This window comes from Pyrus communis, chromosome 16 (genome assembly GCF_963583255.1).
Source record: "Pyrus communis chromosome 16, drPyrComm1.1, whole genome shotgun sequence".
In the NCBI taxonomy this organism is placed as follows: Eukaryota; Viridiplantae; Streptophyta; class Magnoliopsida; order Rosales; family Rosaceae; genus Pyrus; species Pyrus communis.
Genome location: NC_084818.1, coordinates 22,261,274 through 22,284,075, shown reverse-complemented (window position 1 = coordinate 22,284,075; position 22,802 = coordinate 22,261,274). Strand labels below are relative to the sequence as shown.

Genomic DNA, 22,802 nt, shown 5'->3' with positions numbered 1-22,802 from the left:
CCAAAAAAGTTGAATATGGCCCTAAGTTTTGTGTGATTCCCCCTTGGGTGTTCAAAGTTGATTTTTGCGTTCTAAAGGGAATTCTAAATGTCTAATTCATTACTTTGCTCACTATTGCTTAAAGAACCTTTGTTTTCCGTACTCCTTCTTTGTTATCCAAACACCCCAAGCCCCATTATAACCCGTGACTTCAATCTTAAGTGTTATGTATTTCAATTGTGGAGTTTGAACTTGGTATGAGCATATGGTGTCACTGGTTCTCGCATCTAAGTAGTAGCATTCCATTCATGAGATCATATCTAAACATGCTTATTAACTCCAGAAATTGCTTCCTTTGAAATACATATATGTGAGTGTTCGTTTTTATGTTTACATCAATCTTCTCACATATAACTAGTTTAGGGTGTGTAGTCAGAAAATCTGTGTGAAAAAACGAGTGCATATCTTGTAAGGATTTGAGCAAATTCTCTAAGGCATGTTACTACATTCAAAACATGGTTTTAAATGCTTATTTGTGAAATAATATGTGGTGACTATGAGTAAGAATGTACTTAAGTGTGAAGATGACAAAAATCTATGGGACTAATGATTTTTAACTTGTCATGTGCATTGGAAATCCATTAGACGATTGTTGGAAGGTATAGGTTGTGTTTTGTTCGTTTTGTCTAGTTTCGTGTTCTTTTGTTGTTTTGTTTTGCTCGAGGACTAGCAAAAGATAAGTGTGGGGGTATTTGATAGGAGCATATTCATGCGACTTAAATGGCTTGTTCTCGTACATTTACGTTATGTTTCTTTAGTTATTTTAGTTCTTTATGCTTCTTTTGTGTGTTTTCAGGTTCTAAGGGCTTAGGGAGCAAGAAAGTGCATTTTGAGGCTATTTGGAGCATTTTTGGGCATGGATTGGATAGCTTATCCATGGAGCCAAAGTTTGGACGAAATTGAAGACTTGAAGTAGGAAAGTTAAATCCTAAAAAGACCACATGTTTGAGCATCATTGAAAACTCCTACGCATTTTAGAACACAAAAACAACATTCCTAGCAACCTTAGGACATTGTCGTGTGTTTCCTTGTGTCTCCCTTCCTTGCCATGCAAGGAAGGGCTTTGTTCCCTATTTTAAATACTTAAACACTACCACTTATCATTCACCACTTATCATATCATACATTCATTTATCACTTATCATAATCATTCACTTATCACTTAACATATCATACACTTATCACTTATCACTCATAATCACCTACAACATCCACCTACTTCACCTACAACATCCATCTACTCACCTACAACATCCACCTACTTCACCTACAACATCCACCTACTTCACCTACAAATGACATAGCCATATGTTCCCTCCACTACTCCTATAAATACCCTTGCATTCATTCATTCAATGGACATCTCATTTTCATACACAACACATTACAAACACATTCTCCCTTCCCTAGCCGTGAGCTTCCCATCTCTCCCCTTATAATCCAAACACCATTTTTCCATTCCACACTTCCATCCCCCAAACCAATTATCCCTAGACCTTATGCTACAATAAAGAGGAAGAGAAGAGGGCCTAAACGTTCATACAATTCAAGTTTGAGTTGTTGGAATGTTTAGGCGTTTCTTTGATTTCAATGTTTAATTTCAATTCTCTTTGTTTTGTATGAGGAACTAAACCCCCCTCTAGCTTGGGGGTGATTCGAAATTATGTTTATGTTTGTAATATGATTTGATTACTTTTAATTACGTTTCATAAATTGTGAATTCAATTTGTTTAACTGTTTGATTGATAACCTATTTATGTATGTTTATTAAGAATGAACGCTTAATTTTCATGCATGAATTTGACGCTAGAATATAAGTGAGTTTCACGTAATAGTTATGAACTTATATTCACAAGTAGTGGAGGTTGCTTATAAACAATCGCGTTAAACAAATTCTTGGCATAAGTTTCATGCAATCATAGTAACGAATGCCTCGTCAACACTTATAGTTTTCATGATGCTTAATGATTCTTGCTTGTATCTCTATTATGCAATTCATGTAGGGAACTTGTGAGGAATGCTTTGGGTTGTCGTATGCAATCATCCAATTCATTAACTTAAGGAAAACTTGACGGTTAATTTAAGCGGACCTAATTAACCCGGGGTGTTGAGAATTCATGGTTTATTGAAATACAATTAGAAATCATTTTATTATGCAAGTGTAACATGTATGGAGATGAACCCCTTAGCTAGCCATACCATCCATTCATTTCCGTCAATTTCATATTTACAATTTGTTTTCTTTACAATCTATCCATTTTAGTTTAAATTCGTCCAAAATCAATCCCCCCATATTTCGTTTAAGTCTTAGTCTTAATCTTTCTTATTTTTAGTTTTGAATTCTTCGAGTTTAGTATAGTGTTTTAGTTTGTGTTTTTACGTTTTTGAGTCAAATCCAAGTGATTAACAATCCCTCCTAATCCCCGGTCCAGAACGATCCCTACTTATACTTATACTACAATTGTCAAAAAGAGGGTTTAATTTATGCGCGTATAATTCTCGCATCAGTAACGATTATGTGAAACTCCCTTATATTCTAGCACCAAACTCAAGCATGCAAATTAAGTGTGCACCCTTAATCAACAAACAAGAATAAGTTATCCATCAAACGGTTAAGTAAATTGCATTCACAATTTATGAAATCACAACTGGAATTACTCAATTCATATTGCAAATATAATCATGGTTTCAAGTCTCCCCTAGCTAAAACAAGTTTAGCTCCTCATGTTTACAACAAAACAAAGAGAATATAAATTAAACATTGAAAACAAAGATTGAATACACCTAGAAACGCTCCAACAATCCAAGTTTGAATGGCCAAAACGTCCAAGGCTTCTCCTCTCTTCTTTCTCCTTCTTTCTTGCGGCACAAGGGTGTTTGGGTATGAATTATGGTGATGGATGGATAGGTTGGATGGTGGTAGAGGGTGGATGATGGCTGAATGAATGTAGAGAATGAGAGATAATTCGTATGGATGTGTATGGATGTCTAGAATCTCCAATATGTGTGGCAGGTTATGTATATATAGAGGAAGAAAGGTTAAGGCAATAAGTAATTAATTTGGGAAGGTTTTTAGACTCCAAATCCTCCAAGAAAAGGGTAACAAATCAGAATTCTAAGAGGAAAAGGGAAGGCAAGTTGCGGCATTGACTAGAAGAAAAGGGAAAGAAGATATATGGCAGATTTTGGAAGAAAAGGGTAAGAAAGGTGCGGCATAGACTAGGATAGTGCAAGGAATCTTTGGTTTGTGTCCTAAAATACATAAGGTACCTTCAAAGTTGCTGGAACTTAGGGATATTTAGGATTAGGAAAGGTTAAACCAAAATAAGAAACCTTGGCTTAACTTTCCTACTTTGATTAGGAATCTTTCTTTGACTAGGAATCCTTCTTTGATTAGGAATCCTACTTTGATTAGGAATCCTTCTTTGATTAGGAATCCTAACATCTTTAAGTCTTCAATTTCGTCCATTCCATTTGCTCCAAGCATATGCTATCCATTCCAAGCCCAATTTTGCTCCAAAATGCACCTTTTTGCTTCCTTAGCCATATGAACCTAAAAACAAACGAAAATAGCTTACAGTACTAAAATAACTATGAACTAACAACATAAATGTACGAAAACAAGCCAACTAAGTCGCCTAAATATGCTCCTATCAAATTCCCCCACACTTAGCTTTTGCTAGTCCTCGAGCAACACAAAACAAACGAAACCACAAACAACACAAAACACATTCTAAACCTTCCAACATGTACCTCAGGGATTTCCAACGAACATGACTCATTAAAGAACATCATTCCCACGGTTTTTAACTTTCTTTACACTTCAACAAACACTTAACCAAAGTTACCACTTATTAGCTCACATTTAATCAATTAAAACAATGTTTTGAATGTAGTAACATGCCTTAGAGAATTCCCTCAATTCCTCACTAGAATACACTCTATTTTCACACAGATTTTCTAACTTCACACCCTACACTAATTATATGTGAGAAGATTGATTTAAATATGAAGACTAATACTCACATATGTTATATCAAAGAAAGCATTTTCTGGATTTACGACAATGACATGAATATGATCTCATGAATGGAATGCTACTACTTAGAACGAGAACCAGTGATTCCATATGCTCATACCAAATTCAAACTCCCCATATTGAACACATAACATCAAGATAGAAGTTGAGGGTTGTAACAGGGCTAAGGGTAATGGTCAACAAAGAAAGGTAAAGGATAAACAAAGGTTCTTAAAGCAATAGGAAGCAAAGTGATGAAATTGACACTTAAACTTACTTTTAATGGCAGAAATCAACTTTTAAACACAAGGGAAGATTCACGCAACAATTAGGGTCAAATTCAAACTTTTGGACCCTTTCTTCAACAACCAACACTTGTGAGATCATTCTCACTTATTTTTCAACTCTTTTTCTTTCTTTTCAACACTTTTCTATTTTCTTTTTATTTTTCCACGAAATTTTTTTTTTCTTTTATTTCCTTCTTTTGCCGTGCCCTATCACCTTCCCCCACACTTGCTTTCTGCAATATGTTGATCAAAAGGAATCCATTCTAAGTCATGCTTCACTATCCTTTAAGAACAAGGGTATGGAAAGTCCTAATCTAGGCTAGGTGAGGATAATGTGGCTAACAAAGAAAATAGGCTTGAAAAGGCTCAAAAGGGTTAATCCTACAATACATATGCAAAAGGGTTAGGCTTTTTGGCTTTGGTTTAACTAAACAACTTCATCTTATTGTATGTTATGCAATCAATATCATGCTTTGAATGAAATGGGCATGAGTTCTAGTATTTGGAACTATAATGACAAAATGCATTCTAAGTAGCAACCAAGCAAAGAATAATGAGATCATGCAACGACTTTAGAAAACAAGAAATCATAGATTATACTCTCCAAAGAACGTTTTAGGCTCAAGTCTCTCAGGGATGTAGCTTTAGTTTGAGTTCCTTTCTTCAAGCATGTTACAAAAACTGATTTTCTCTTTGTGATTACATGTGAATTCGTAAACTATAACCATAACCAAGCATAAACCACAGCGTAAATCAAACTTCCATCCATGTTTACAACATTCTTTAATAGTCATGCAATTAAAAACCAAATCCTCATCATTGTGTTGGAAGGTATCCTAAGACACAAACAAACACACAAAAACAACTCTTTTTGGGTTTTTCAAAACTGTTTTGTAATTTTTTTGTAAATTTTCGGATTTTCTGATCAAAAGACATGAAAACACTTCAAAACACTCTAAAAACACTTAAAAACAGCGAGAAACAACATTATAAGTGATAGGTGATAAAATCCCACGAAAATCATGGAAAATCATGCAAAAACAACTTGTTTACCCCCCCCCCCCCCCACACTTAAATCAAACATTGTCCTCAATGTTGCAAACAAAGACTCAGATTCAAACAAACATTATAAACTAACTACCATGACAAAATAAAAACAGTAAAGAGATAGAGAGTTAGGAACGCAAATATGATTTTGTGGCATGAATTGTTGAATTGCCCAAATCCTCTCTAGTTGAATGCATGAGTTGCCTCCCAAAAAGCACTTGCTTTAACGTCGTGCAGCCGGACGAACATCCTTCTTATCCTCAATTAGAGCCCACGGCATGGAGTGTGATGTCCCCCACAACCTGCCCTTCAACATTTGCATAATAGGGCTTCAACCGATGCCCATTCACCTTGAATTCTTGGCCATTCCTCAAGCTTTGGATTTGAACTGCGCCATATGGAAAAACATTAGTAACAACAAAAGGCCCAATCCACTTAGAACGTAACTTACCAGGCAATAAACGAAGGCGAGAATTAAAAAGAAAAACTTTTTGCCCTATGGAGAATGTTTTGCTTCGGATCATCTTGTCATGGAAAGCTTTGGTATTTTCCTTGTAAATGCAAGCATTCTCATATGCTTCACGCCTAAGCTCCTCAAGTTCATTCAATTGCAACTTTCTATGCATTCCAGCCGCATCGATGTCCATGCTGAATGTCTTGATTGCCCAATGAGCCTTGTGTTCTAACTCCACGGGGCGATGACATGGCTTGCCATAGACTAGCCGAAAAAGGGACATTCCTATGGGTGTCTTGTAAGCCGTTCTATAAGCCCATAATGCATCCTCCAAACGCACGCTCCAATCTTTTCTTGTTGGTCCAACGGTCTTCTACAAGATTTGCTTGATTTCTCTATTGGACACCTCGGCTTGGCCAATGGTTTGGGGATGGTAAGGTGTTGAAACCTTATGTGTGACTTGATACTTTGATAGGGGCATATTTATGCACCTTAGTTTAGCTTGTTCTTGTGCATTAATAGTGTTTTTCCTTAGTAAAGTAGTCTTTTAAGCTAGTTTTATGTATTTTCAGGATTTAAGGGCAAAGTATGCAAAAGGATGCATTTTGGAGCCTTTTGGAGCAAATTAGAGCTTGGAATGGATATCATATGCTTGGAGCCAAGAGGATGGACGAAATTGAAGACTTGAAGATGATGTTTCCTACTCAAACAAGGTTTCCTACTTGAAGTAGGAAAGTTAAATCCCAATGGCCTCAAGTTGCAGCAACAAAGAAGTTTTCCAAGTCCAAGAAGGAGAAGAATTCCAAGATGAAGAAGGATTAGCTTTCCTAATCCTAATGCACAAGGTTTTCAGCCACAAAGAGGAGTCCTAAACACTTTAGGACACCTTATCCTAATCCTATAGGGATGCCATGCACTTTACCTTATCTTGGAGGGTTTCTAGAAGCCTTAGATGTCCTATCCTATCTTTGCTGTGGGTTTTATCCAACTCCCCTTAGTTTTTAGGCTTTCTAGAAGCCCTAACATTATCCCTAAGAAGGTGCCGCACCCTTATCTCTTTTTCCCTACAAATCTGGCGCCTCTATTCCTTTTCCTTTGGGGTTTCCTACCTTCTAGATGGCCTATTCCTGATGGGTTTTGATTTCCTTGTCATCTTCAAATACTTAGTCCTTTTCCTTGCTGATTGAGAGGGATTTTGCACTATAAATAGACCCCCTTGCCGCGCCAATTGAATCATTCACTCCTCCACATTCAGAAATTCGCCAGAAATACATTCCCAACCCTTTGCCGCAGCCATCCTTCACCATTCTCCATATTTTCCCACCTTGCCACACTCCCCATCCCTCCTAACCACTACCCTACCATCACACATCCATTCCTCCATACAAATACCACCCAAAACCTGTCCTTAAACCTTGTGCCGCAACAAAGAGGAGGAGAAGAGGGCTTGGACGTTCATGCAATTCAAGTTCGAGTTGCTAGAATTTTTAGGTGTTTCCTCTCCTTTAATTTCAATGGTTAAATTTACTTTTCTTTGTCTTGTACGTATGAGGAACTAAACCCCCCCTTGGCTAGGGGGGGATTCGAAACCATGATCATGATTGCTATATGATTTGATTACCTCTAATTGCGTTTCATAAGTTGTGAATTCAATTCACTTATCTATTTGAATTAAACTGATTTGTGTGTGTTGGTTGAGAGTGCACACTTAATTATCATGCGTAAATCTAATGCTAGGATATAAGGAAGTTTCACCTAATCGTTACAAACTTATATTCACAAGTAGTAAAAGTTGATGATCTCAATTGCGTTAAGTAAATTCTTGGCATAAGTTTCATGCAATTCATAGTAACGAGTGCTTCGTCAATGCTTATGGTTTTCAAAGAACTTAATGATTCTTGCTTGTATCGCTATTATGCAATTCATGTAGGGAACTTGTGGGGAATGCTTTGGGTTGTCGTATGCAATCATCCAATTCAATAACGTTAGGAAAATTTGAGGGTTAATTAGTGCAATTCACGGTTAATCTGGGGCGTTGAGAATTCATGGTTTATTGAAAAGCAATTAGAAATCGTTTTGTGTGCAAGTATGGCATGTGTGGAGATGAACCCCTTAGCTAGCCTTCATTCCATTCATTAAATCCAAATTCGTTTTAAAATCTATTCGTTTTACAAAGTTTTAAGTTTTGTTTTCAAATTCGTCAAAATCAAAATCCCCCTTTACTTGGAGTGTCAAATTAGTTAGAAATCAATTTAGTTTGTGTTTTTAAAGTATCTTGAGTCGAGTTATAACTATTTTCGTCCAAATTCTTCTCTAGTGCTCAAAACTGCTCAGAAAGTAGTTTTAAGGCAGTTTTGAGTGTTTTCTTGCTATTTTGAGTCTTTTGGTTTGTCTTAGTGTTTTAAACTTTAGTTTTGCATTCTTTGGGTCTAGTTTGGTGTTTTATATTGTGTTTTTACGTTCCCCGATCCAGAACGATCCCTACTTACATTCTTCACTACAATTGATAAAAAGAGGGTTTAATTTGTGTGCGTATAATTCTCACATCAAATTTTGGCGCCGTTGCCGGGGATTAGTAACTTTGCTAATCCCTTGGATTGTTTTATTTTCGTTTGTTTTATTTTATTCCAGATTCTTAATCTTGTTTTGTTTCTTGTTTTAGGTACTAGTTTATGACTCGGAGTTCTCATCCGATTCGTGAACATATCTTGGACTTTGACGACGATTTCGAGCGAGAAGACGAAAGAACCCAGAACCTAGCGAATCAAGTGAAAGTTCCGAGTCCGTTTCTGAATTTGAAAAAGAGGAACCCACGGTAAGAGTGGGTGAAGTAGACATGGCAGCGGACAACCTAACAATCAAGGAGCTTTCCGCTTCGGGATTGGACAATGCCGCACCCCTATGTATTCAATATCCTAGGGCAGCTCCAGATAAGACTGCTGAGTTCGAATTGAAGTCAGGTTTGTTACATCACATTCCGAAGTACCATGGGCTGTCCATGGAGGATCCAAACAAACACTTAAAGGAGTTCGAAGTTGTTTGTTCGAGCATGACCTCGGTGAATGTCGATGGAAGCATCTTGAAGATGAAAGCTTTTCCATTCTCTCTAATGGATAAAGTTAAAGATTGGTTGTATGAATTGGCTCCCGGAACTATCACATCTTGGGAGAGCATGAAACGGGCTTTCTTGGAGAAGTTTTTCCTAACTTCTCGAGTCATCCTCCTACGAAAAAGGATAAGTGGAATTCAACAAGATGAAGGTGAATCTTTTCCTACTTATTATGAACGTTTTAAATCTCTTGTTGCTTCATGTCCACAGCATCAGATGAAGGAGGAACTTCTCTTACTTCTACGAGGGACTTCTACCATTCGAACGTCAAATGCTAGATGCCTTAGTGGGAGGAGCCTTGGTGGACAAGACCCCCACGGCTGCACAAACCTTGATTGCTAATCGAGCATTGAACGCTCAACAATACGAAGGCGTTGGACAGAGGAGTACCCCACGACAACACCAAGTCAATGAGGTAAGTGCCATAACCGAGCTTCAAAATCAAATGGCTAACCTCACTACTTTGCTTTCTCAGGTGATGGATGGTCCAAAAGTCCAAACCGTAGCTTCTTGTGGTGTGTGCTCTATGCAAGGACATCCCACGGATAAGTGCCCACAATTGATCGAGAATAGAGGGTGGGAGACACTCAATGCCGTGGGATATGGGAATCAATACCAAAATCGTGGTGACCCCTTCTCCACTACCTACAATCCCGGTTGGCGTGACCATCCAAATTTCAAATGGCGGGATCCTCAACAACCCCAACAACAAGGAGGATTTCGGCAGCAACCACCGGGCTTTTATACAAAGCCATTCATCCCCAATCAAACTCAATCGCAATCTACCCCAACAAGCTCAGGTATGTCTTTGGATAATGATCAAGTTGTTAAGTTACTTACTACTTTGACGTAGGAAGTACAAACTCAAACTAAGGAGAGACAAATCCAAGACAAAAGGGTGGACAATTTGGAGAAGCAATTGGGGCAAATTGCCGAGTTCATGGGACAATTTCGAGAGCAAGGTAGGTTGCCAAGTTCAACCGTGGTCAATCCGAAAGGTGGATTCGAATCTGCAAAAGCTGTGAGTTTGCGAAGTGGAAAGCAAGTTGGATCTGATCCTAGACCACCCACATCACATTCCAACGAGGAGGAAGAATTGAGAATTGAAGAGGAGGAACAAAGCTCATTCACGGCCAAGGTGGAAACACCTTTGCCGCAAGCCTCATGTGATCCTAAACCGTCCAATTCACCCAATAAAGGTAAAAACGTGTCAAGTTCAGTTCCTACTAATGCTTTTCCTTTGAATGTTCCTTTTCCTAGTAGGTTTAAGCAAACAAAAAAAGAGGAAGCGGAAAAGGACATTCTCGAGACGTTTTGCAAAGTTCAAGTCAATATCCCTCTTTTGGATGCAATCAAGCAAGTCCCGAGGTACGCCAAGTTCTTGAAGGAACTTTGCACTAATAGGAGGAGGATTTCGACCAAGGAGGTTGTAAAAGTGGGTGAAAACGTCTCAGCCATCTTGCAACGCAAACTGCCCCCTAAATGCAAAGATCCGGGTAGTTTCACAATTCCGTGTGTTATTGGTAATTCTAGGTTTGAATCTGCCATGTTAGACTTAGGTGCATCCATAAATGTCATGCCATATTCAATTTATGCATCTATGAACCTAGGAGCGTTGAAAAATGATGGTGTTATTATACAATTGGCCGATAAATCTCATGCCTATCCAAAGGGAGTTTTGGAAGATGTTTTAGTGCAGGTTAATCATTTGATCTTTCCGGCGGATTTCTACGTACTTGAGATGGATGAATCGGACCATGCCCCGTCATTACCCATTCTCCTTGGAAGGCCATTCATGAAAACTGCTCGTACGAAGATTGACGTCTATAATGGCACTTTGACGATGGAATTTGATGGGGAAGTTATTAATTTCAATCTTTCTGATTCTATGAAGTACCCTAGTGAGAATCATTCATGTTTTGGTATTGATATAATTGACTCTTTGGCGCAGAACCATTTGGACAATTTGAAGGACGATGCACTTGAATTGGTCATTGCACAAGGAAGGGACATGCAAAACATGGAAACAACCACCAAGGAACCCCACGGCATGCATGAGGAATCTTGGCTGTGCCCCCTAATGAGGATATTATTGAGATGGTGGCTGCCCTCGAGTCATTGCCATCACAATCGGGTAAGTTTTTGGACCCTATTTTAAGTTCAGTTTCGGCTAATAAAATGCTTCCCTCAGTTGTGCAGCCACCTACACTTGAACTTAAGCCGTTGCCTAGTCATTTGAAGTATGTTTTCTTGGGCGAGGATGAGACATTGCCCGTCATTATCTCATCCTCACTCACGGCACAAGAAGAAAACAAATTGGTACGAGTGCTTAAAGAGTACAAAACGGCAATTGGATGGACATTGGCCGACATAAAGGGAATTAGCCCTACTACGTGCATGCATCGCATACTTCTAGAGGAGGGGTCCAAAACATCTCGAGAGGCTCAACGCCGTCTCAACCCTCCGATGATGGAAGTTGTGAAGAAGGAGATAATCAAGCTTTTGGATTGTGGAGTAATCTATCCAATCTCGGATAGTAGGTGGGTTTTGCCCGTGCAATGCGTTCCAAAGAAATCCGGAGTAACTGTGGTTGCAAATGCCGAGAATGAGCTTGTTCCTATGCGCATTCAAACTGGTTGGAGGGTGTGCATCGACTATAGGAAGCTAAAAGCCACCACGAGGAAGGATCACTTCCCATTGCCGTTCATTGACCAAATGCTTGAGAGGTTAGCCGGTTATGCTTTCTATTGTTTTCTTGATGGTTATTCCGGTTATAATCAAATTGTCATTGCACCCGAGGACCAAGAAAAAATCACTTTCACATGCCCTTTTGGTACATTTGCATATCGTCGCATGCCTTTTGGTTTATGTAATGCACCTGCCACATTTCAAAGATGCATGATGAGCATATTTTCCGATTATGTTGAGAAAATAATTGAAGTTTTTATGGATGATTTCAGTGTCTTTGGAGATTCCTTTGATGGTTGCTTGCATAATCTAAGTTTGATTCTAAAACTTTGTGTTGAAACTAACCTTGTTCTTAATTGGGAAAAATGTCATTTCATGGTTAAACAAGGCATAGTTTTAGGTCATATCATCTCTGAAAACGGCATTGAAGTTGATAAGTCAAAGATAGATCTTGTACGTCACTTACCCTCTCCGACTTCGGTTAGAGAGATTCGTTCGTTTCTTGGCCATGCAGGTTTCTATCGTAGGTTTATCAAAGATTTCTCAAAAGTTGCGCAACCTCTTTGCCGCCTCCTACAAAAAGACGTGGCGTTTGAATTCACTAAGGAGTGCACGGCATCATTCAACCAACTCAAGGAGTTGTTGACCACGGCACCCATTATTGTTCCCCCGGATTGGAGCCTCCCTTTCGAGCTTATGTGTGATGCATCCGACTATGCTTTAGGGGCTGTTTTGGGACAAAGAAAGGACAAGAGGCCGCATGTCATCTACTATGCCTCACGGACGTTGAACGATGCCCAGTTGAACTACTCCACTACGGAAAAAGAACTTCTTGCCGTTGTCTTTGCTTTAGATAAATTTCGATCATATCTAATTGGTACTAAAGTAATTGTTTTCACTGATCATGCAGCTCTAAAGTACTTGCTCACCGAAAAGGAGGCCAAGCCCCGGCTAATTCGGTGGATGTTGTTACTTCAAGAGTTCGACATTGAGATTCATGACAAGAAGGGAAGTGAAAACGTGGTGGCTGACCACCTAAGCCGAATGGTGCATAATGAGGAGTCCCTACCCATTGCAGAGACATTCCCCGATGAACAATTGCTGTCCATAAAGGTTAGTACACATTGGTATGCCGATATAGTTAAATTTTTGGTGTCAAAACATATTCCAAGTGAGTTCAATAGGCACCAACGTGACAAACTTAGGCATGATGCACGGTTTTATGTGTGGGATGATCCATACTTATGGAAATTTTGTCCCGATCAGATTATACGTCGTTGTGTGCATGATTCTGAATGTCATTCAATTTTGAGTTTTTGTCATACATATGCATGTGGAGGGCACTTTGGCACACAACGCACGACCCTCAAAGTGTTACAATGTGGATTTTATTGGCCTAGTATTTTTAAGGGTGCTAGAACGTTTTGCTTAACATGTGATAAATGCCAAAGAATGGGTGGTATTAGTGCAAAGGACCAAATGCCGCAGGTTTCTATCCTAAATGTTGAAATTTTTGATGTTTGGGGTATTGACTTTATGGGTCCCTTTCCGTCATCATATGGTTTTATGTATATTTTTCTTGCGGTTGATTATGTGTCAAAGTGGGTGGAAGCAAAAGCCACCCGGACTAATGATTCTAAAGTGGTTGCAGATTTTATTAGAACTAACATTTTTGCAAGGTTTGGCATGCCACGAGTGATCATTAGTGATGGAGGGTCCCATTTTTGCAACCGGACCATTGAGGCATTATTGAGGAAATACAGTGTCAACCATAAGGTTTCTACACCTTACCATCCTCAAACAAATGGCCAAGCCGAGGTTTCCAACCGAGAGATCAAGCAAATCCTAGAAAAGACCGTTGGGCCAACAAGAAAGGATTAGAGTTTACGGTTAGATGATGCACTTTGGGCGTATCGTACGGCATACAAAACCCCCATTGGGATGTCCCCTTTTCGACTTGTCTATGGCAAGGCATGCCATCTTCCCGTGGAGTTAGAGCATAAAGCTCTTTGGGCCGTCAAGAAGTTCAACATGCACTTAGATGAAGCGGGAAGTCATAGGAAATTCCAATTGAATGAGCTTGATGAAATACGGCACGAGGCGTACGAGAATGCAAGCATTTACAAGCAAAAGACCAAAGCTTTCCATGACAACATGATCCGTGGGAAATCCTTCTCCATTGGGCAGAAAGTGCTATTGTTCAATTCCCGTTTACATTTGTTTCCCGGTAAGTTACGTTCCAAGTGGATTGGACCGTTTGTTATTACTAATGTTTTTGTTCATGGTGCAGTCCAAATCCAAAGCTTGAAAACGGGACATGAATTTAAGGTGAACGGGCATCGTTTGAAGCCCTATTATGAGAACTTTGTGGAGCACACCGTGGATGACACCCCCTTGGATGCCGTGGGCTCCAATCTGGAGTGATTGGGTTCTTCGTCCGGCTGTACGACGTTAAAGCAAGCGCTACTTGGGAGGCAACCCATGCATTCAACAAAGGAAGACCTAGAAAGCACTCCAATTCCAGATTTGCGTTCCTAAACTCTTCTCTTTGTTGCTATTTCGTTTCTGCCATGTTAGGTTGTTTAGTTGTTGTTTTGTTTGTTTGTTTGTTAATTGTCATTGAGGACAATGTTTGATTTAAGTGTGGGGGGGGGGGGTAACTAAAGTGTTTTGATGCAAATTCGTAGGGTTTTATCCACCATAACTTCTAATGTTGTTTCTTGTTGTTTTTAAGTGTTTTTAAACTGTTTTAGTGTGTTTTGACTTAAAAATTCAAAAATCCCATAAAAATTTGAAAAATTGTTTCAAAAAACCCAAAAAGAGTTGTTTTTGTGTCTTAGGGTACCTTCCAACACAATGATGAGGATTCGGTTTGTAATGGCATGACTATTAAAGAGAGTTGTAAACATGGATGAAAGTTTGATCTACTCTTTGGTTCATGCTTGGTTGTGGTTATAATTTATGAATTCACATGCAATCATAAAAGAAAAAAAATCAGTTTTTGTAACATGCTTGAAGGAAGGAACTCAAACTAACGCTACAACCTTGTGAGACTTGAGCCTAAACGTTTATTTGGAGAGTTAATAATCTGTGCATTGTTGTTTTCTAAAAGTCGTTGCATGATCTCATTATTCTTTGCTTGGTTGCTACTTAGAAGGCGTTTCATCATTTAGTTCCAAACACTAGAACTCATGCCCAATTCATTCAAAGCATGTTATTGATTTGCATAACACATATTCAAGATGAAGTTGTGTAGTGACCACCATGGCCAAATTGCCATATTTCCCTATTTCATTTGTTTTGTAGGATTTAACCCCGTTGAGCCTTGTGTAGCCAACTTTCTTTGTTAACCCACAATTATCCTCACCTAGCCTAGAGTAGGACCACCCATACCTTTGTTCTTGAAGCATAGTAAAAGCATAACTCAAGATGAATTCCTTTTGATCATTGCATTGCAGAAAACAAGTGTGGGGGAAGGATTCTTGATATATGGGTGTGCCAAAGTCTTGAATGAGGCACGGCAAAGAAAAGAAAAGAAAAGAAAAGAAAAAAAAATAAAAAAATTTCGTGGAAAATAAGAAGAAAAAAAGAAAAGTTGTGAAAAGAATGAAAAAGGAGTTGAAAAGATGTGAAAAAGTGTTCTCAAGTGTTGTTTGCTGAAGGAAGGGTCCAAAACATTGAATTCGGCCCTAATTGATTGCTTGAACCTTCCCTTTGAGTTTAAAAGTTGATTTCGGCATTCTAAGGGGAATTCTAAGTTCAATTTCATTATGTTGCTTACTATTGCTTTAAAGAACGTTTGTTTTCCCTATCCTTTCGTTGTTAGCCAACTCCCCAAGCCCCGTTACAACCCTTGACTTTAATCTTGAGTGTTGTGTGTTTCAATTTGTGGAGTTTGAATTTGGTTTGAGCATATGGTGTCACTGGTTCTCGCATCTAAGTAGTAGCGTTCCATTCATGAGATCATATCTAAACATGTTATTAACTCCGGAAATTGCGTTCTTTGTTATACATATATGTGAGCATTCGTTTTTATATTTACATCAATCTTCTCACATATAACTAAGTGTAGGGTGTGTAGTTAGAAAATCTGAGTGAAAATAGAGTGCATATCTTGTAAGGAATTGAGGAAATTCTCTAAGGCATGTTACTACATTCAAAACATCGTTTTAAGTGGTTATTTGTGAACTAGTAAGTAGTGACTATGATTAAGCATGTGCTCGAGTGTAAAGATGGCTAAAGTCTATGGGAATAATGATTTTTAACATGTCATGTGCATTGGAAATCCCTGAGACGATTGTTGGAAGGTTTAGGTTGTGTTTTACTTGTTTAGTGTCGTTTTGTTTGTTTGTTTTCGTTTTGTTTTGCTCGAGGACTAGCAAAAGCTAAGTGTGGGGGAATTTGATAGGGGCATATTTATGCACCTTAGTTTAGCTTGTTCTTGTGCATTTATAGTGTTTTTCCTTAGTAAAGTAGTCTTTTAAGCTAGTTTTATGTATTTTCAAGATTTAAGGGCAAAGTATGCAAAATGATGCATTTTGGAGCCTTTTGGAGCAAATTAGAGCTTGGAATGGATATCATATGCTTGGAGCCAAGAGGATGGACGAAATTGAAGACTTGAAGATGATGTTTCCTACTCAAACAAGGTTTCCTACTTGAAGTAGGAAAGTTAAATCCCAATGGCCTCAAGTTGCAGCAACAAAGAAGTTTTCCAAGTCCAAGAAGGAGAAGAATTCCAAGATGAAGAAGGATTAGCTTTCCTAATCCTAATGCACAAGGTTTTCAGCCACAAAGAGGAGTCCTAAACACTTTAGGACACCTTATCCTAATCCTATAGGGATGCCATGCACTTTACCTTATCTTGGAGGGTTTCTAGAAGCCTTAGATGTCCTATCCTATCTTTGCTGTGGGTTTTATCCAACTCCCCTTAGTTTTTAGGCTTTCTAGAAGCCCTAACATTATCCCTAAGAAGGTGCCGCACCCTTATCTCTTTTTCCCTACAAATCTGGCGCCTCTATTCCTTTTCCTTTGGGGTTTCCTACCTTCTAGATGGCCTATTCCTGATGGGTTTTGATTTCCTTGTCATCTTCAAATACTTAGTCCTTTTCCTTGCTGATTGAGAGGGATTTTGCACTATAAATAGACCCCCTTGCCGCGCCAATTGAATCATTCACTCCTCCACATTCAGAAATTCGCCAGAAATACATTCCCAACCCTTTGCCGCAGCCATCCTTCACCATTCTCCATATTTTCCCACCTTGCCACACTCCCCATCCCTCCTAAACACTACCCTACCATCACACATCCATTCCTCCATACAAATACCACCCAAAACCTGTCCTTAGACCTTGTGCCGCAACAAAGAGGAGGAGAAGAGGGCTTGGACGTTCATGCAATTCAAGTTCGAGTTGCTGGAATTTTTAGGTGTTTCCTCTCCTTTAATTTCAATGGTTAAATTTACTTTTCTTTGTCTTGTACGTATGAGGAACTAAACCCCCCCTTGGCTAGGGGGGGATTCGAAACCATGATCATGCTTGCTATATGATTTGATTACCTCTAATTGCGTTTCATAAGTTGTGAATTCAATTCACTTATCTATTTGAATTAAACTGATTTGTGTGTGTTGGTTGAGAGTGCACGCTTAATTATCATGCGTAAATCTAATGCTAGGATATAAGGAAGTTTCACCTAATCGTTACAAACTTATATTCACAAGTAGTAAAAGTTGATGATCTCAATTGCGTTAAGTAAATTCTTGGCATAAGTTTCATGCAATTCATAGTAACGAGTGCTTCGTCAATGCTTATGGTTTTCAAAGAACTTAATGATTCTTGCTTGTATCGCTATTATGCAATTCATGTAGGGAACTTGTGGGGAATGCTTTGGGTTGTCGTATGCAATCATCCAATTCAATAACATTAGGAAAATTTGAGGGTTAATTAGTGCAATTCACGGTTAATCTGGGGCGTTGAGAATTCATGGTTTATTGAAAAGCAATTAGAAATCGTTTTGTGTGCAAGTATGGCATGTGTGGAGATGAACCCCTTAGCTAGCCTTCATTCCATTCATTAAATCCAAATTCGTTTTAAAATCTGTTTGTTTTACAAAGTTTTAAGTTTTGTTTTCAAATTCGTCAAAATCAAAATCCCCCTTTACTTGGAGTGTCAAATTAGTTAGAAATCAATTTAGTTTGTGTTTTTAAAGTATCTTGAGTCGAGTTATAACTATTTTCGTCCAAATTCTTCTCTAGTGCTCAAAACTGCTCAGAAAGTTGTTTTAAGGCAGTTTTGAGTGTTTTCTTGCTGTTTTGAGTCTTTTGGTTTGTCTTAGTGTTTTATACTTTAGTTTTGCATTCTTTGGGTCTAGTTTGGTGTTTTATATTGTGTTTTTACGTTTTTGAGTCAAATCCAAGTGATTAACAATCCCTCCTAATCCCCGGTCCAGAACGATCCCTACTTACATTCTTCACTACAATTGATAAAAAGAGGGTTTAATTTGTGTGCGTATAATTCTCACATCATACTTCTTAAGCAAGGCTTCTATGGTACGATTGCAAAAGTGAGACCCTCTATCACTAATAAGCACTCGAGGCATCCCAAATCTAGCAAAAATGTTAGCCTTTATAAAATATGCAACAACTCTAGAATCATTAGTACGGGTGGCTTTGGCTTCCACCCATTTTGAGACATAATCCACCGCAAGCAAAATATAAGTAAAACCAAACGAAGATGGGAAAGGGCCCATGAAATCAATGCTCCAAACATCAAAAATTTCAACATTAAAGATGGGTGTTTGCGGCATTTGGTCCCTTGCACCTATATTTCCCATTTGTTGACAACGATCACAAGTTAAACAAAAAGTTCTAGCATCTTTAAAGATTGTAGGCCAATAAAAACCACATTCTAACACTTTAAGGGCAGTGCGTTGTGTGCCAAAATGTCCACCACATGCATAAGTGTGACAAAAAGTTAGAATCGAATTAAACTCACAATCATGCACACAACGACGCACAATCTGATCTGCACAAAACTTCCACAAATATGGGTCATCCCATACATAAAACCGTGCCTCTTTCTTTAATTTATCACGTTGGTGCCTAGCTATGGTACTTGGAACACGTTTTGACACCAAAAAGTTCACCAAATCGGCATACCAAGGTTCACATACCTTAATGGACAGCAATTGCTCATCAGGGAATGTCTCTTGGATGGGTAAAGAGTCCTCAGTGCACACCAAACGACTTAGATGGTCAGCAACCACGTTCTCACTCCCTTTCTTGTCTCGAATTTCAATGTCAAACTCTTGGAGAAGAAGCATCCATCGAATGAGCCTTGGTTTGGCCTCCTTTTTGGTTGATAGGAGCATATTCATACAACTTAATTAGCTTGTTCTCGTGCATTTATGTTGTGTTTCCTTAGTTATCTTAGTGTTTAAAGTCACTTTTGTGCATTTTCAGATTATAAAGCCAAAGTGTGCAAGAAGATGCAAATTGGAGTCTTTTGGAACAAAAGAGGAATGAATGAGTTGAAGACTTGAAGAAACGATGAATTCCTACTCCAACGATGAATTCCTACTTCAACGAGGATTCCTACTTCAACAAGGATTCCTACTTGAAGTAGGAAAGTTAACCCAAGGTTTCCCGTTTTGGTAACCTTTCCTAATCTTAAACGTCCGTATTTTCTAGCCACTTTGAAGGCGTTGTAGGCACTTTAGGACACAAAACAAAGGCCCTAGGCCCCTTAAACCCCTTTGCCGTGGCCTCTCCCTTTCTTTCCTTCCCTTGCCGTGCAAGGGGGGGGGTGCAATTTTGTCCTAGGTTATGCAATTAATCACATGCTCCTCTCCTAAACTAAACCCTAGCCGCACCTTGCAGCCACTCCCCTTTTAATTTCTGATTTAATTCTCTAATTCTAGAAGCCTTTGACTTAATTTTAGTTAAAAAATAAGCTAGGGTTTTATTTCTGAAACCATATATATTTTAAACCCTAGCCGCACCCTAGCATTCACTTTTCATTCATTCTTTCAGATTTCAGCCACAAAACATCTCAGCCGCACCCTTTATTTCACCCTTGAGCACTCCCTTTCATTCATTCTCTTCATCATTCACCCCAAGCCTCTAAGCCGTAGCCACCATCCCTTTCTTCCTTCAAGCCGCAGCCACCATCCCTTTCTTCCATCTCTGCCGCAGCCTTCCCACCATTCAACCCTCCATACACCTTCCACAACCCCTTGCCGCAACCCTTCACCACCCTAAATCTATTCCCAACCCAAAATAACATCCAAATCACCGCAAAAACATCTCTGCCGCAGCAAGGAGAAGAAGAAAGAGGAGCTTGAAACATGCAGAAATTCAAAGTGGATTCATTGGGCGTTCTAGGTGTAATCAATCTTTTGTTCTCTATGTTTAAGTTCAATTTTGTTTCTCTTTCTGTGAACATGAGAAGCTAAACCCCTATTTAGCTAGGGGGTGATTCGAAACCATGTTTATGCTTGCAATATAAATTGATTACCTTCGGTTGGAATTTCATGAGTTGTGGATTCAATTTGTTTAACTGCTTGATTGATAACTTATTCGTGTATGTTTAGTGAGAGTGCACGCTTAGTTTTCATGCATGAATATGACGCTAGAATATAAGTGAGTTTCACCTAATAGTTACAACCTTATATTCACAAGTAGTGGAGGTCGCTTATAAACGATCGCGTTAAATGAATTCTTGGCACTAGTTTCATGCTCATCATAGTAACGAATGCCTCGTCAACACTTATAGTTTTCATGTTGCTTAATGATCTTTGATTGTATCTTTATTGTGCTTTTCACGTAAAGGACTTTTGGAGAATGTAATGAATTGTGTATGCGCTGTCCTATCCAATTCATTAACTTAAGGAGAACTTGAAGGTTAATTTAAGCGAACCTAATTAACCCGGGGTGTTGAGTTTCATGATTCATCGAAATACCAACTGAAAATCATCTTGTATGCAAGTGTGACATGTGTGGAGAAGAACCTTCTAGCTAGCATTCCATCCATATTTTCATCAAATTCGTATTTACATTCTGTCTTTATTACAATCTGTGCATTTTGTTTAATTTCGTCAAAAACTAAATCCCCCTTTACTTTAGTGTTCAATTTAGTTAGAAAGTGTCTTAGTTTGTGTTTCTAAGTGTTTTGATTCAATTTATCACCCAAATTCTTCCAAATTAGTGTAAGTGCTCAAAACTGCCCAGATTGTGTTTTTAAGGTAGTTTTGAGTGTTTTGGTGCTGTTTTGAGTCTTTTGTTTTGTTTTAGTGTTTTATTGTTTAGTTTTGCATTCTTTGAGTCTAGTTTAGTGTTTTAACCTTTGTTTTACGTTTTTGAGTCAGTTTTCAAGTGATTTAGCAATCCCTCATAATCCCCGGTCTAGAACGATCCCTACTTATTCATATACTACAATTGTCAAAAGAGGGTTTTAATTTGTGTGCTTATATATTTCGCATCAAATTTTTGGCACCGTTGCCGGGGATTAGCAACTTTGCTAATCCCTTGGATTGTTACTTTCTGTTTAGTTTAATTTGTTAAAGTTTCTGACCTTGTGTTGTTTTTCTTGTTTTTGGTACTAGTGTATGACTCGGAGTTCTCAATCGATTCGTGAGCATATCTTGGACTTTGACAGCGATTTCGAGAGGACTTTGAGATGAAAGAGGAAGCAACACGAATCAAATCCACCAAGCCCGGAACCTGACCTTGAAGAACAAGTCCTAGAAGAGGAAGAGGAGGCCACGACAAGGGTTTTTGAAGAACCACAAGGCATGGCCATGGACAACCGGACACTCAAGGAGCTTTCTGCTTCGGGATTGGATAATGCCACACCTTTGTGTATCCAATATCCCCCGCCTGCTCAAGGGAAGACCGAAAAGTTCAAGTTGAAGTCAAGTTTGCTCCACCATATTCCGAAATACCATGGTTTGTCCGTGGAGGATCTGAACAAGCACCTAAAAGAATTCGAGGTGGTGTGTTCAAGCATGACTCCCGTCAACGTCGATGGAAGTATTTTGAAGATGAAGGCTTTTCCATTCTCTTTAATGGACAAAGCCAAAGATTGGTTGTATGAATTAGCTCCCGGAACCGTCACATCATGGGAGAGTATGAAGAGGGCATTTCTGGAGAAGTTTTTTCCAACTTCTCGAATCATCCTTTTACGTAAAAGGATAAGTGGAATTCAGCAAGAAGAAGGTGAGTCTTTTCCTACATATTATGAACGTTTTAAATCACTTGTTGCTTCTTGTCCACAGCATCAGATGAAGGAGGAGTTACTTCTACAATACTTCTACGAGGGGCTCATACCAATTGAACGTCAAATGCTCGATGCCTCGGCGGGTGGAGCATTGGTGGACAAGACACCCAGGGATGCCAAGGTCTTAATTGCTAATCGAGCGTTGAACGCTTAACAATACGAAGGAGTAGGCCAAAGAGGACCCCCACGGCAGCAAGTTAATGAGGTAAGTTCCACACCCGACATTCATTCACAATTAGCTAATCTTATTTCCATTGTGTCTCAGCTGGCCGAAGGAATGAGGGTGCAAGGACTAATTGTATGCGGAGTGTGTTCTATCCAAGGACATGCTTCTGAGAAGTGCCCACAACTAATCGAAAATGGTGGATGGGAAAGTGCAAATGCAATTGGATTTCAAGGCCAAAACCAACCAAGGAACGATCCATATTCTAACACCTATAATCCAGGTTGGAGAGACCACCCAAACTTCAAGTGGAGGGAGCCCCAACAACCACCACAACAAGGAGGCTTTAGACAACAACCCCCGGGGTTCTTCACTAAGCCATACACACCCACACATGCTCCACAACAATCTGCCCCAAATGCATCAGGTACATCCCTAGACAATGATACACTTCTTAAGTTACTAACTAATTTGTCTCAGGGGCAAGAAAATCAAGCCAAAGCCATGCAAAACCAAGACAAGAGGGTGAAGCAATTGGAGAAACAAATTGGGCAGATTGCAGATTTTGTAGGGAAGTTTCGTGATCAAGGCCAACTTCCTAGTTCTACCATTCCAAACCCAAAGGGAGGCTTCGAAAGTGCAAAGGCCATACTCTTGAGAAGTGGAAAAGAAGTTGGGACAGGTCCTAACGAGGACGAAAAACTGAGAATTGAAGAGGAGGAATCA

General features: G+C 39.1%; 1 protein-coding gene across 1 annotated transcript in view; it reads left to right on the top strand.

The window, feature by feature from the left end:
* Positions 1–9,544: 9,544 nt before the first annotated feature.
* LOC137719944 (uncharacterized) overlaps positions 9,545–22,802 on the top strand; it is a 124,681-nt gene continuing 111,423 nt past the window's right edge. Inside the window, exons 1-3 of the mRNA XM_068458922.1 lie at positions 9,545–9,754; positions 9,808–10,153; positions 12,367–12,755. Coding sequence (XP_068315023.1) covers positions 9,545–9,754; positions 9,808–10,153; positions 12,367–12,755 — 945 coding nt within the window. The remainder of the gene's footprint in view (positions 9,755–9,807; positions 10,154–12,366; positions 12,756–22,802) is intronic.